The sequence below is a fragment of the Mobula birostris genome, chromosome 12, assembly GCF_030028105.1.
Source record: "Mobula birostris isolate sMobBir1 chromosome 12, sMobBir1.hap1, whole genome shotgun sequence".
Taxonomy (NCBI): domain Eukaryota; kingdom Metazoa; phylum Chordata; class Chondrichthyes; order Myliobatiformes; family Myliobatidae; genus Mobula; species Mobula birostris.
Genome location: NC_092381.1, coordinates 47206643 through 47221283, shown reverse-complemented (window position 1 = coordinate 47221283; position 14641 = coordinate 47206643). Strand labels below are relative to the sequence as shown.

General features: G+C 39.3%; 1 protein-coding gene across 3 annotated transcripts in view; it reads right to left on the bottom strand.

The window, feature by feature from the left end:
- The window catches only part of eps15 (epidermal growth factor receptor pathway substrate 15), a 137758-nt gene that overhangs the window by 87486 nt on the left and 35631 nt on the right, over positions 1-14641 (bottom strand). For 2 of the 3 annotated variants that reach the window (XM_072273756.1, XM_072273754.1), the window contains exons 2-7: positions 13094-13135; positions 9992-10081; positions 8565-8612; positions 7706-7801; positions 6222-6287; positions 2879-3004 (exon numbers count right to left, since the gene is read on the bottom strand). In XM_072273756.1, the coding sequence (XP_072129857.1) occupies positions 2879-3004; positions 6222-6287; positions 7706-7801; positions 8565-8612; positions 9992-10081; positions 13094-13135 (468 nt within the window). Of the gene's footprint in view, positions 1-2878; positions 3005-6221; positions 6288-7705; positions 7802-8564; positions 8613-9991; positions 10082-12706; positions 12776-13093; positions 13136-14641 lie in introns of those variants that run through there. The other variant, XM_072273755.1, reaches the window with a different exon arrangement.

The window sequence follows — 14641 nt, the reverse complement described above, 5'->3', positions numbered from 1 at the left end:
GCTTTTGAAATTTACTTGGGAGTCCCAAGTTCATGGCATTTTCCAGGGGAAACTGTTGGCAATACCATGTAGATTTGCTGACATTCCTCAGAAAAACCTGAGTCAATATACATCACATGGTATTTTTAAACATAGTATCATACTTCCTGTGGTGATCCTCAATTTAGTTCTATATGTATAGCTGTATTGAAGTAAAGAATAGATTTCAAAGTCTAGAAATAGAATCTGTTGAAGATGATAGCAATCATGTAGAAATGAAATTTCCCTAAAGGATGCCTTGGTAGAATCAGCAAAGTCAGTGATTCCTAAAAAAGAGAAAAGCACAAAGAATAAATGGATGACAGATGAAATCAAAAATCTAATGGAAGAAAGGGGATGGAAGAAAGCAAATCCTATAGAATTTAAGTCCTTAGATAAAAAAGTTAAAAGCTGATGTCAAAAAGCCAAAGAAGAATGGTTAAACCAGGAATGTGAGCAAATAGAAAGAATCCCTATTACTGATCCAAAAAGGTTACATCAACAAATCAAGAATATCACTGGTAAAAAGCTCCTCTGTTCTTCAGGTGGATGTTTGAAAGCAAATGACGGTACCATTATCATGGAAAAAGATGAGATAATGAACAGATGGACTGAGTATATTCAGGAATTGTTTGAAGATGATCGAGGTGAAAATCCAGAAATTAAAAAAAACATTGCAGGTCGAAGTATTTTAAAATCTGGAGTTCATAATGCAATAAGATGAAGAAAGGAAAGGTAGCAGATCTTGATGAATTAGTAATAGAACAAATTATCGCCCTTGAAGGTTATGGAATTAAGAAACTTACTGATTTAATCAATGACATTTATGAGACTGGAATAATACAAGAAGAGATGAAAAAAATCTGTACTTATCACTCTTCCTAAGAAACCTGGAGCAAAAGAATGTGAATTACATAGGACTATAAGTTTAATGAGTCATATCACCAAGATACTTCTAAGAATTTTGATGACAAGAGCTAAAAGAAAGATACAAGCTGAAATAGGTAAAGAACAATGTGGTTTTGTGAAAGACAAAGGTACAAGAAACGCAATATTGATGTTAAGGATACTATCAGAATGAGCTATTCAAGTGCAAAAAGATTTGTTTGTTTGTTTTATCGACTACACAAAAGCATTTGATAAAGTGAAGCACAATAAGTTATTTGAAATATTACAGAAAACTCTAGATCTAGATTCGAAAGACCTCCACCTAATCAGAAATCTGTACTGGGAACAAACTGCCGCTGTAAGAATAGATGGAGAAGTGAGTCAGTTTACGAAAATCAAGAGAGGTGTTAGACAAGGGTGGTTTTCTCCCCTGATTTATTTAATGTGTCAGTGAAACAATATTACAAAAAATAAGAGACATCTTTGGAATCAAAGTTGGCGGTGAAAACAGCAATAATGTCAGATATGCAGATGACACCGTGTTAATTGCAAATACGGAGGAAGAACTACAAAACTTAATTGATAAAATTGTTGAAGAAAGTGCAAAAATGGGTCTATCAATTGCAAAAAGACAGAATGTATGGTGATATCCAAAAAGAAGGAGAATCCTATCTGCAGGCTGAGAATAAATGGGGAAGACATAAAACAAGTACAGAACTTTTGCTACTTAGGAAGCTGGGTGACATCAGATGGCAGGTGCAACACGGATATCAAAAGAAGAATAGGGATGGCAAAAGACACCTTTACGAGAATGAGGAGTATACTGACCAATACTAAACTAGGCATGACAACCTGCCTCAGAGTACTGAAATGTTACGTTTATCCAGTTATGTTATATGGCTCAGGATGTTGGACAATATCCAGTAACATGAGGAAACCAATTGAAGCAGCAGAGATGTGGTTTTTGAGGAGGATGCAAAGAATATCATGGACGAAACGAATATCTAACGAGGATGTCATGAACAGAACAAACACAAAAACAGAATTAATGTATGAGATCATGAAAAGGCAACATAACTTCATTGGACATGTGATTAGGAAAGAGGACTTAGAATGCACGGTAATTATGGGAAAGACTGTAGGGAAGAAAGCAAGAGGAAGACAAAGACAAGTGATGATGGAGACAGCAGCCAGAGAACTGGAAATGAATACCAATAAATTGATCCACTTGACCCAAAACAGGAGTGTGTGGGCCATGGCAGTCAAAGCTCAAACTGGGGCATGGCACCTGATGATGATGATCTATAGCTGTAAGACTCAGATCACTTTAAACAATCACTGCATATCATACATAAAAACCTCAAACACAAAATGTTAAGCATAAAGATTGTTGGAATAACCTTTCATCTTGGACAAGAAATCCATTTAGATGGGAAAAATCACAAAAATATATTCTTTTGTAACAGTCAGAGTTGGACAGCATGTTAACAGGCCTTCAGACTAACTCATCCATGCAACTAGAGTGCCTATCTGCACTAGAAGATATTCTACACGCAAAGCATTAAAATCTTGCAAGTGGAATCAGGCTTTACAGTCTGTTGATGTTCAATTGTACCTTGTATATATTAAACTAGTATAAAATGTAGCCGCAAAGGAAACTAGTTAAAATTTGATAGCCAATCTACATGATCACTATTATACACCCAAACTGTTCTTACCTTGAAGATGCAATGTAACTGTCACCAAAATTTGTTCCTTTATTCCATAGTTTCCTTTTAGCACACACAACATATTAAAAGGTGGAAAGAGACTAAGAGAAAAAAGTATTGAAGCCAATGTAGATAGATTGGAATATACCACAATGGAACATATAGAAAGTATCATCTTCCAGTGCACTGTACCGTAACAAGGGCATTGTTTTGTCTTTTCAATATCACAGAGCATTCAATTTTAAATTTAAGATTTTACTTACCCTTCCCAGGACGTCCACAGGTAGTTTAGAGTTGAGGAGCACGGGTTTTACTTTATCACCAGACAGGAAACCATTCACAGGATTAAGGCTGTCAAAAATTATATCATACTTCGACTTTTCCTCAAGCTGCAATTTATATCAATAAAGATATAATCAAATAATCTTCTAAATTCCCTTAAAATGTTAACTTGTACTTTTGTTATTACTAAATTGTTTGGTTGTAACTGAAGGCTATTAAATGAAAATAATCAATTCATAAGCTTGAAAATTTCATGAATTGCTCACACAAATTGTATTAAATTTTATATACATAAAACCCTCAGGGTTGGAAAACAATCAAAAGTTACCTTGCAAGTTTCTAGACATGGAAGAACAAACATTGCTGGACTACCTGGGCAATATAATTATTATATTTAATCAATACTTATCTATAAACTTTAGTTTTCCATTGATACTAAGCTCTTTACTTAAAACTTTGAACTAGTTGGGAGCACAAAGAACCAGATTTGATGCACATCCACATCTCTGGTGAGCAGTGGGGAGCAGGTTCTTCCATAATATACTATATGTATCCAACACATTTCATAAATTACAGGAGACGCCTGGTAAAATCCACAAGTTCCCAGGTACAAACTCATATCCCTAACTTCTTGCAATTTCTCCCTCTCCCTTTTCTCTCTTTTTCCATCCCTCATTCTGGATACACTCTTGCCCCTTCTCTTCTCCTCACCTCCTATCACCTCCTTCTGGTGCCCCTCCTCCTTCCCTTTCCTCTCTTCTGCTATCAGATTTTCTTCTTTAGCCCTTCACCTTTTCCACCTATCACCTCCTAGTTTTTCACCTCATTCCCCTTCCCAACACCTTCCTTCACATTCACCCGGCTTCACCTACTACCTGCCAGTTTGTACTGCTTCCCCTCCCCCACATTCTGGCTTCTTCCCTGCTCCTAACTTCCTTTCCGGTCCTGATGAAGGGTCTCCGCCCAAAGCATCAACTCTTTATTCCTCTTCACAGATGCTTCCTGATCTGCTGAGTTCCTTCAGCCTTTTGTGTCTTACTCTGGATTTCCTTCATCTGCAGAATCTCATGTGTTTCTCATTTAAGACCATAAAGAATAGCAGCAGCAATAGGCCGTCCGGCCCATCGAGCCTGCTCTGCCATTCAGTAAGATCATGGCTGATCTGACCATGGGCTCATCTCCACTTCCCTGCCTGTTCCCCATAACCCTTAAATCCCCTACAATGCAAATCTATCCAACATTGTCTTAAATATATTTACTGAGGTAGCCTCCACTGCTTCATTGGGTAGAGAATTCCACAGACTCACCACTCTCTGGGAAAAGTAGTTCCTCCTCATCTCTGTTCTAAATCTACTCTCCCGAACCTTGAAGATATGTCCCCTAGTTCTAGTCTCGCCTACCAGTGGAAATAGCTTTCCTGCCTCTACCTATCAATCCCTTTCATAATTTTATATGTTTCCATAAGATCTCCTCTCTTTCTTCAGAGTTCCAACGAGTACAGTCCCAGCCGATGCAATCTCTCCACTTAGTCTAACCCCCTCGTCTCTGGAATCAACCTGGTAAACCTCTTCTGCACTGCCTCCAAAGGCCCCAAGTAAGGAGACCAGAACTGTATGCAGTACTCCAGGTGCAGCCTCACCAGTACCCTGTACAATTGCAGCATATCCTCCCTGCTCTTAAATTCAATCCCTCCAGCAATGAAAGCCAACATTCCATTTGCCTTCTTGATAGCCTGCTGCACCTGCAAACCAACCTTTTGCGATCCATGCACAAGCACTCTGAAGTCCCTCCGCACAGCAGCATTCTGCAATTTTTTACTATTTAAATAATAACGTGCTCTTTCATTTTTCCTTCCAGAGTGGATGACCTCGCATTTACCAGCATTGTACTCCAGACCCTTGACCACTCACTTAACCTATCTATGTCTCTCTCCAGACTCTTCATAACTTCTGCACAATTTGCCTTTCCACTCAATTTAGTATCATCAGCAAACTTACAAACGTTTGTAGATACACTACACTCAATCTCCTCTTCCAGGTCGTTAATGTATATCGTGAACAGCTGTGGGCCCAGCACTGACCCCTGCGGCACACCGCTCACCACTGACTGCCAACCAGAGTAACACCCATGTATCCCATCTCTCTACTTTCTATTGGGTTAACCAGTCCACTATCCATGCTAATACATCACCCCCAACTCTATGCACCGTTGTCTTATAGATAAGTCTTTTATGCGGCACCTTATCAACGCCTTCTGGAAATCCAAGTAAATAATGGCCATCTGTTCTCCTCTATCCACTGCGCTCATTATATCCTAAAAAATACTCCAGTGTCTGTCAAACAGGACCTGCCTTTGCTGAATCCATGCTGTGTCTGCCTGATGAATCCATTTCTTTCCAAATGCCTTGTTATTTCTTCTATAATGATAGCTTCAAGTATTTTCTCAACTACAGATATTAAACTAACTGGCCTATAGTTGCCTGCCTTTTGCCTATATCCTTTTTTGAACAGTGGCGTGACATTCGCCATCTTCCAGTCTGCCGGAACCTGCCCAGAGTCCAGAGAATTTTGCCAAAGCCTCTACTATAACTTCTGCCATTTCTTTCAGTACCCTGGAATGCATTCCGTCAGGACCAGGGGACTTATCTATCTTCAGGCCCATAAGTTTGCTCAGCACTACTTCTTTAGTAATAGCTATTGTATCGAGGTCCTCACCTCCCATCGCACCCATAACATCTCTCTTTGGCATGTTAGACGTGTCCTCCACCATGAAGACTTACACAAAATCATTCAAAGCCTCTGCCATTTCCTCATTACCCAATATCAATTCCCCCTTCTCGTCCTCCAAGGGACCTAAATTCACTTTAGCCAGCCTTTTCTGCCTTACAACTACAAAAACTTTTAATATCCATTTTTATATTTTGTGCTAGTTTATTTTCATAATCTAGCTTCCCTTTCATTATTCCTAGTTTAGTGGCTCTTTTTTGCTTTTTAAAGTTTCCCCAAACTTCCAGTTTCCCATTATTCTTGGTGACTTTGTATGCATGAGCTTTTAGTTTGATGCCTTCCTTTATTTCATTAGTTGCTGGCTCCCCCCACCCTTACTGTCCTTGCTTTTAACTGGAATATACGTTTGTTGAGTACCATAAAAAAATCTTTGAAAATTTTCTACTGTTCCTCAACTGCCCCACCAGTGGCATATTTAAGTAGTATTTGTTACAATATGCAACTTCTTAAAAATTATATTTTCTGTAAATTCCCTCTTTCAGTCTTTCATTGAATAGTTTAAAAAATACTCTCAAGAAATCACAGTTAAACGCTGTACCTTCACAGCCCAAGGAACATCAACAGGTGCTGATCCACTATTGGGTAATGGACTACTTCTATCATTCTAAAAGGAAGAGGAAACATAGGATGACAGAAGTATATATACACCAAATACAGCACTCAAAGTATTATATCTCACTGCACAGAATATAAGAAATAAGGTGGATGATCTTGTTGCACTTTTACAGATTGTCAGGTATGGTATTGTGGCCATCACTGAATCATGGCTGAAGAATGGCTGTCATTAGGAGCTGAATGTCCAAGGTTACATGTTGTATTGGAGGGATAGGATGGTAGGAAGAAGGGGTGGCTTGGCTCTGTTGGTAAAGAATGGCATCAAATCAGTAGAAAGATGTGATATAGGATCAGAAGATGTTGAATTAAGAAACTGCAATGGTAAAAGGACTCTGTTGGCAATTATATACAGGCCTCCCTACAGTAGCTGGGATTTGTAATCTGTGATTGTAATTTGCAATCTGTAGAAAAGGTATGTCAAAAGCATAGCGTTATGATAGTCATGGGAAATTTTAACATGCAGGTCGATTGAGAAAACCAGATTGGTAATGGATCCCAAGAGAGAGTGTTTGTTGAATGCCTACAAGATGGCTTTTCAGAGCAGTTTGTCACTGAGCCTACTAGGCGATCAGCTGTTCTGGATGGGGTGTAATGTAAGGTACTGGAGGCAATAAAGAAGCTTATGGTAAAACAGCCATTAAGAGCCAGTGATCACAATATGATTTGAGTTCAACAAGTAAAGTCTGACATAGCAGTATTTCAGTGGAATAAAGGAAGTTACAGTGGCATGAGAAAGGAGTTGGCACTGTACATATCAACATCGCTAGAATAAAATTACCTCTGGTCAACAAGCACAGAAAAATGATGGATTAAATACAACATTGTGTTGGTTGAAGTGCCTGTATTTGCATAATAGTATAATATACATTATTGAGATACCCTAGACATCCATAAACAGTTCTGAGGATTCTGAAACATTTTGTGATATAAAACAGCCATATAATTAATTGTTTGAAATCACTCTTATAGTTTTAGGATTTATAATACCAACCATATTTAAGAGAGGAAAAGGGAAGAAATTAGACAGAAAATAGAACAAAAGCATAAAATGGGAGGAAATTGGGAGAAAGGAGTGCTGAAGAATAAAATATATAGGTAACATGGCATGTGAATGGAAGGTTAGAGAGATATCACAGGGAACAAATAAGTTCACTAGAATGCACTGAGATGACTGGGAAGAAGCAAATAAAGGGGAAGAAAAAGAAGCAAAGAAAATGAAAGATAATACAATGTTGTTTACTCTGTTTACATACAGAACTAAGAGTTAAAAAGGTATCAACTGAGAAATTGGTTAATCGCATTGACTGAAAAAAATGTAAACATCAGACCCAATTCCTCAACAGGAATTACAAAATAATATTATACTGCTATTTCAAATGATTAAAGATAAGAAATTAATTTACTTACAATTTTTGGTGCTGGGGCAGGAAGGTTTAAACTATTCAAAGATACCTCAAGTCCATTTTGTGCACATCCTACAAGTTTTAAGGCAACAAAAAATTCCTAAAGGAAAAAAAATGAACAGTAAAATAAATTTAACAAATAAGCACAACTGTTAGCAACTTCAAAACCCCCTCACAGGAGAAAATTTTTCCCAGTCCTGCGAAAAGGTCTCGGCCCGAAACATTGATTGTACTCTTTTCCATAGATGCTACCTAGTCTGCTGAGTCCCTCCAGCACTTTGTGTGTATGTTGCCCATGTTTTTTTAACTGCCTCAATTGACTATTTCAACACGTTCCTGACTAGCCATCCTAATTACATTCTCTTGAGAACTCTTAAAACTCCACTACCTTACCTTGAATTGGCATCTAGTTCGTACATTATTGCATTCCTGTTGTCCTACACAGGCTTCCTTGGCGTTCAAATTCTCCTGATTTTCAAGTCCACTCTGGCTCTTGCCCTCCTAATTTCTGTCATATCTTTTCCTGCTCTACAATCTCAAAATCTACATATGCTTCTCTAATTCTGCCTCTTGTGCATGCCTGGTTTAATAGCATCACATCTTCAACTGGCATGTCACAGGTTCTAATTTTCTCTCAAAATCTTCTCCATTTAAGAAAATCTTTAGAAGCCAGTTCTTTGATTAAGATTTTGACCAGCTACCCCCAAAATCTCATGTGCCTCACTATCATTCTTTTCCATGTGATTCTTTAGCTCCGTTAAAGGCACTACATGAAAGTTACAATTAAAGCTGTCAAAATACAAATTTAAAAAATACATGAATCCAGGTTTTTGCAATTTATTCCAAATTTAATGTTTAAATACCTGTTTATTTAAAAAGCCCTTAGCATCAGCATCAGCTAAATCCCATATCTGAAAAACAAACACATTTGATAGATTTAAATAGTTGTGCAGCACACCTTTAAATATTATTGCAATTTGACTTATATTCACGTGCACTTTAGCAGCATTCCACAGTCCTTGAAAAACAATGGAGGTCAGAAAAATAAGGCTAAATCCAGTACCTGAAGAATATTAGCACAGGCTTCTGAAATCCAGATAGATGACCAGCCCTATCATTATTTTTCATTTATTTTATTTAGAGATATAATAGAACAGACCCTTCCAGCCCAAAAAGACACACCGCCCAGCAACCTACCTATTTAACCCTAGCCTAAGCACAGGACAATGGGCTGAATGAACTTTATCTCTGCTGCACAATCTATATTTATTGAGTGCAAGTGGCTCGATAATACACTGCAGAATCCAGAAATGATTAACATTTATGAAGATGCTTTCAGGACTTGAGGGACTAAGTCATAGGGAGAGGTTTAGGCAGGCTTGGACTTTATTCCTTGGAACACAGAAAATATTGAGATGTACAGATAAGGTGAACTAAGATAAGTCTTTTTGTTAGAGAGAGGACCCAAAAAACTAGAAGGCACAGGCTTAAGACAACAGATAAATGATTTAAAATGGAACTGAGGAACAACTTCTTCTGGAAGCTGGTGCATATTTAGAAGGAGCTGCAAAAGAAAGTAGTTAAGGCAACTAACATGATGAGCACTTGAGCCAAACTAAGGAATAAGCATACTTTGAAAGTAAATAGAATTAAGTAAAAATGTTAGAGCAGTATTGTAAACACAAAATACTCTGCAGGTGCTGGGGTCAAAGCAACACTTACAACACGCTGGAGGAACTCAGCAGGTCGGGCAGCATCCGTGGAAACAATCAGTCAACATTTCGGGCTGGAACCCTTTGGTTCCTACCAGCCTTCCCCTTCCTACCCTCCCCCCACCTTCTTCATAGGGCCTCTGCCCCTTCCCTCTTCAGCCCTGACGAAGGGTTCCGGCCTGAAACGTTGACTGATCGTTTCCACGGATGCTGCCCAACCTGCTGAGTTCCTCCAGCGTATTGTGAGTGGTTAGAGCAGTATGGTTTTCGTATTAAGGTTTACAGCACACAAAAAGTTAAAAAAAACTATTTCAACTGAAGATTACTCAAAAAATTATAAAATGACATGAGAATGAGTAGATAGAAGGGAACAAAATCAAGATATTAAAAAAAAAGTTGACAAGATTAGAAGAGAACTGGATTAAGATGTATTTTTAAAAAGAGGATTATTGTTAATTATCAATTTACCAAAAGGAATAATTTACTTGCCATATTATTTTAGAAAATACAATGAGACTAAGGCATTTGAGTTCTCCGCAAGATACAGAAAGTACACACACAACTTGAGAAAGCAGTACCTTTCCAAGTACTAGATCAGACAGGCCAGACTTTTTCAGAAACGAGGCTGCTTCTGCCGCTCCAACTCTGCCACTATTTGTTGGATCAATCTGTGGAAGAACAAGATAAGCCCAAAAAATATTAAAACTGAAAGTTTTAGGCATGCAACTGCTCTGATCTATAGCACATGAATACTTATAACTGCATAGCCCATGTTGGCTATCTAATCAATCATTTCATCCTCCTTTGTACTGACGAATCACAAGAAACAATCCTGAATCCTGAAAGATGTAATGGTATGATATTGTTGTACTAATCAGATTGTGATTCATTTATTTTAACGTTTCTTAAACTTTGGGCTGGGATTCGTGCAAAGGATCAAAATGAAACTATATATTCATCCCTAGTAAATAAAATCAATCAAAATGAAAAACCTAGAAATAAATATATAGAATGGTCTTACTTCTGAACATTTGCTCCTTGATAAGTTCCTTACCCAAGTCATCCATTAAGTGAGGACTTTGACAATGTTTTAACGGTAGCCGCTAACTAATCTTTCAGAAAGCGAATAAAATTGAAATGCAATATTTTATTGGAAAAAATTAATCAATCCCAAAGGAACAACTGGAAACAGAAATAATCATTCTAACAATCATCCAAAAATAAATAAATAAATCAATCAATCAAGATAATATTAGTAAAGGTGAGCAACACACACAAAATGCTGGAGGAACTCAGCAGGCCAAGCAGCACCTATGGAAAAGAGTATAGTTGACGTTTCGGGTTGAAACTCTTCATCATTGAGCCCTGAAGTGTCTCAGCCCAAAACATTGACTATACTCTTTTCCATAGGTGCTGTCTTGCCTGCTGAGTTCCTCCAGCATTTTGTGTGTGTTGCTTGGATTTCCAGCGTCTGCAGATTTTCTTGTTTGTGATAAGTAAAGGTGAATGCTTTCACATTATGCATTCATCACTGATAGGTTTTAGTCTATATCATGGTGCATTTGCAGCGGCTGGGGAGTAAGGGGTTCAGAAATCCTATTTTAAAATATTTTGCGTGAGATATGTAGGAAAATCTGATGCATTTAACATTCCATTATCACAAGCATGTAACTATCCTTGATTTCCAAAGCAGTGTGCAAATTCAGAGGATATTTGACCTAGGATCTTCTATTAAACTAATCCAATATCTACATATACATGGCTTTTTCCAGACAGGTCAATGACAATCGTTCAGATTGAAAACTATAACTAAATTTGTTTGGTCTCACTTGGCCAACCTGTTCCAAAGGAATTGAAGCATATCACAATAAAAATTCTGACAGGTATCACTAAATGACCAGGGACTTCCTGTTTTATCCCAGGTTGGGTGAACCAACAATATGAGCTTAATAGATGAAAACCATCTGTCAATGTTCAAATGCAGTCAGCTTACAAAATGCATAATTAATTGCCCCAATCCTTTCCCTCCAAATTGAAAGAAAATCACTTTAAGTGTGTGGCTATCTAAAAATATCCCTGCATTATTTTCTTATATGTGACACAGTCATAAAGTGATCAAGTGATAATTTTTCTCTCCAAACAATGAATCTTCTGGTGAAGAATATGGGATCCAGTTAATCTAATATTAAAAAGTTAGTGTCCAATTTAATGAGTTCCAAAAAAATGCTGCCTTTGTAATACTGGGAGAATACAAGCACTTTGTTTTTCAAAAAGCTGACCTTTGCTTGAACTGATATCATTACTAAGGAAAATGCACTGCTATTTTTAGAATAGTTGAAATAATTCTGCAAGAGAACAGATGGGATCATTGATAATAAGGATGGATTCTGTATACTGAAATTTATTTCCAGCTGCTTACCATTGGAATATTCAGCAAATTTCACCTGAACTGAGTAGTTGTTAAGAGTCAACCACATTAGTGGGTCTGGAGTCAGATATAGGACAGAAAGGGTGCAGATTTTCTTCCCCATGAAACATTTGTGAACCTAATAAGCTTCATATGTAATAACACAAAACAAAAAGCAGAAACAGGACATGCACTTACAACCATCAAACTTTATCTGCCATTCAACAGCTCAGCTAAATCTTTGCATCAACACTATTTTCCTGCAGTATCCCAATATTCCTCAACAACTTAATGCACAAACATCTATTGATCTCCCTCTTAAATATACTCATCAGTACATCAGTGTATAAGGTCATGATGAACAACAAAATTTGACTTTTACGGTGAACGTTATAGGATCAAATGAAAAGTCAGCAAATTTTAAGTAAATTGTATGAGGCGAAAAGAGCTAATAAAAAAATCACATACAAACTCCAATTCCAGCACTTGACTGAGGACTCAGCAGTCATTTGAGGACCTCAGCCATCTTCAGTGGCCACATCTCAAGGATGGTTCAGTCTGCCAATTTCTTCCTTCTCCTATTTTTGGAGACTAAAATGCGTTTCTGTTTATATACCTATTTCAAGGGGTAATGAATCCTTATATCTAATATTAAATTAATCGTGTGCACAATCTCAGCTGTCCCATTCTAAGGATATCACAACTTGCCACACATCTGATTTTGCCTCAATTACAGAGCATTTCATGTTCCAACAACTGTTTGCTTTAAAAACTCCACTACTAATGCTCCTCAAAACCCTAACGAGACACAATTTGGTGAACTAATCCTAATCTCCCTATCAAAATACTTTATCTACTTCTCAAAGTCCTGTAGTTTTAACTTTACCATATCCTGTGATCTCACTCACGGATGATGCAGTAATGTTGAAAAATATATTAAAAAGCTCCAGAAGCAGTGAAAATTTTCCAAAACTGCAAATTAGCACTCCTAATTAAAGAGATAAATAAAAGGTTAGTAAAGTAAACACAAAATGGATTCCAGAACAAATCTATCTGTATGGAAAATGTGTTGTAAGCTAACAATTTTATACTGCTTGAAATGTATCTTAAAAATTATTCTTATAGATGGAAAAATATGTATGTTTATGCACAGCACGGCCCACAAACCTTTCATGCATATACAGCATCATCATTTGGCAGTCTGTGCAGATCAGTTTCTTCAAACATCTGTAAGGGGTTATAGCCACATGGATAAAATTAAAACACAATTTACCTGACGATAATACTTTTCATATAAAGGGTTTCCACTTGAGAGCTGGAAGAAAAAAATCAGACAGTGAGTATTCTGACCTGAAGAGAGAAATTCACAGTGCATTTTTAAAAATCTATTTTTTTGTACTGTCTGTTGCCACCAAAAAGATAATGTTCTTGATTAATAAAGGGTCTGAACTGCAATATTTGAATTTGGAGAGCCATCACAGCTAGGTTCAAAAACAGTAAACAGAAAACCATAGATGCATGAACAAACTTCACAGTGGTCACTGATCTATGTCAAACCAGCAATTCTGATTGACATGTACCAAGGCCAAATGTATGCAAAACAATCTACAAAGCTACAATCCCATAAATCAACTCAGGCCAAGTACTGAGCATTCCAATCAGAAAATAACCCAAGGCTCACAAGAACAAAACGTTTAACTCCTCCTCCTGTCACTCGCTGAGTGATTCCAGCATTTTATGCTTTTATTTCAGTTTTCAATGGCCGTGCGTCTTGGTATATTACTCATATTAACGCACCTGCATCCTTTAAATCACTTCTTTTTCCCTGTTACACAGCATTGAGGTCAATGACGAGGTTGAAAGGGAGATGGAAAGGGTGGCGCTTGAGAGGTGGGTGTCTGGAAATTAGGATCCCAGTGAGCTGGAAGAAAGTGAGGGAGCGGGGAGTGCAGCACGTCCAGAGTGAGGGAGCGGGGAGTGCAGCACGTCCAGAGTGAGGGAGCGGGGAGTGCAGCACGTCCAGAGTGAGGGAGCGGGGAGTGCAGCACGTCCAGAGTGAGGGAGCGGGGAGTGCAGCACGTCCAGAGTGAGGGAGCGGGGAGTGCAGCACGTCCAGAGTGAGGGAGCGGGGAGTGCAGCACGTCCAGAGTGAGGGAGCGGGGAGTGCAGCACGTCCAGAGTGAGGGAGCGGGGAGTGCAGCACGTCCAGAGTGAGGGAGCGGGGAGTGCAGCACGTCCAGAGTGAGGGAGCGGGGAGTGCAGCACGTCCAGAGTGAGGGAGCGGGGAGTGCAGCACGTCCAGAGTGAGGGAGCGGGGAGTGCAGCACGTCCAGAGTGAGGGAGCGGGGAGTGCAGCACGTCCAGAGTGAGGGAGCGGGGAGTGCAGCACGTCCAGAGTGAGGGAGCGGGGAGTGCAGCACGTCCAGAGTGAGGGAGCGGGGAGTGCAGCACGTCCAGAGTGAGGGAGCGGGGAGTGCAGCACGTCCAGAGTGAGGGAGCGGGGAGTGCAGCACGTCCAGAGTGAGGGAGCGGGGAGTGCAGCACGTCCAGAGTGAGGGAGCGGGGAGTGCAGCACGTCCAGAGTGAGGGAGCGGGGAGTGCAGCACGTCCAGAGTGAGGGAGCGGGGAGTGCAGCACGTCCAGAGTGAGGGAGCGGGGAGTGCAGCACGTCCAGAGTGAGGGAGCGGGGAGTGCAGCACGTCCAGAGTGAGGGAGCGGGGAGTGCAGCACGTCCAGAGTGAGGGAGCGGGGAGTGCAGCACGTCCAGAGTGAGGGAGCGGGGAGTGCAGCACGTCCAGAGTGAGGGAGCGGGGAGTGCAGC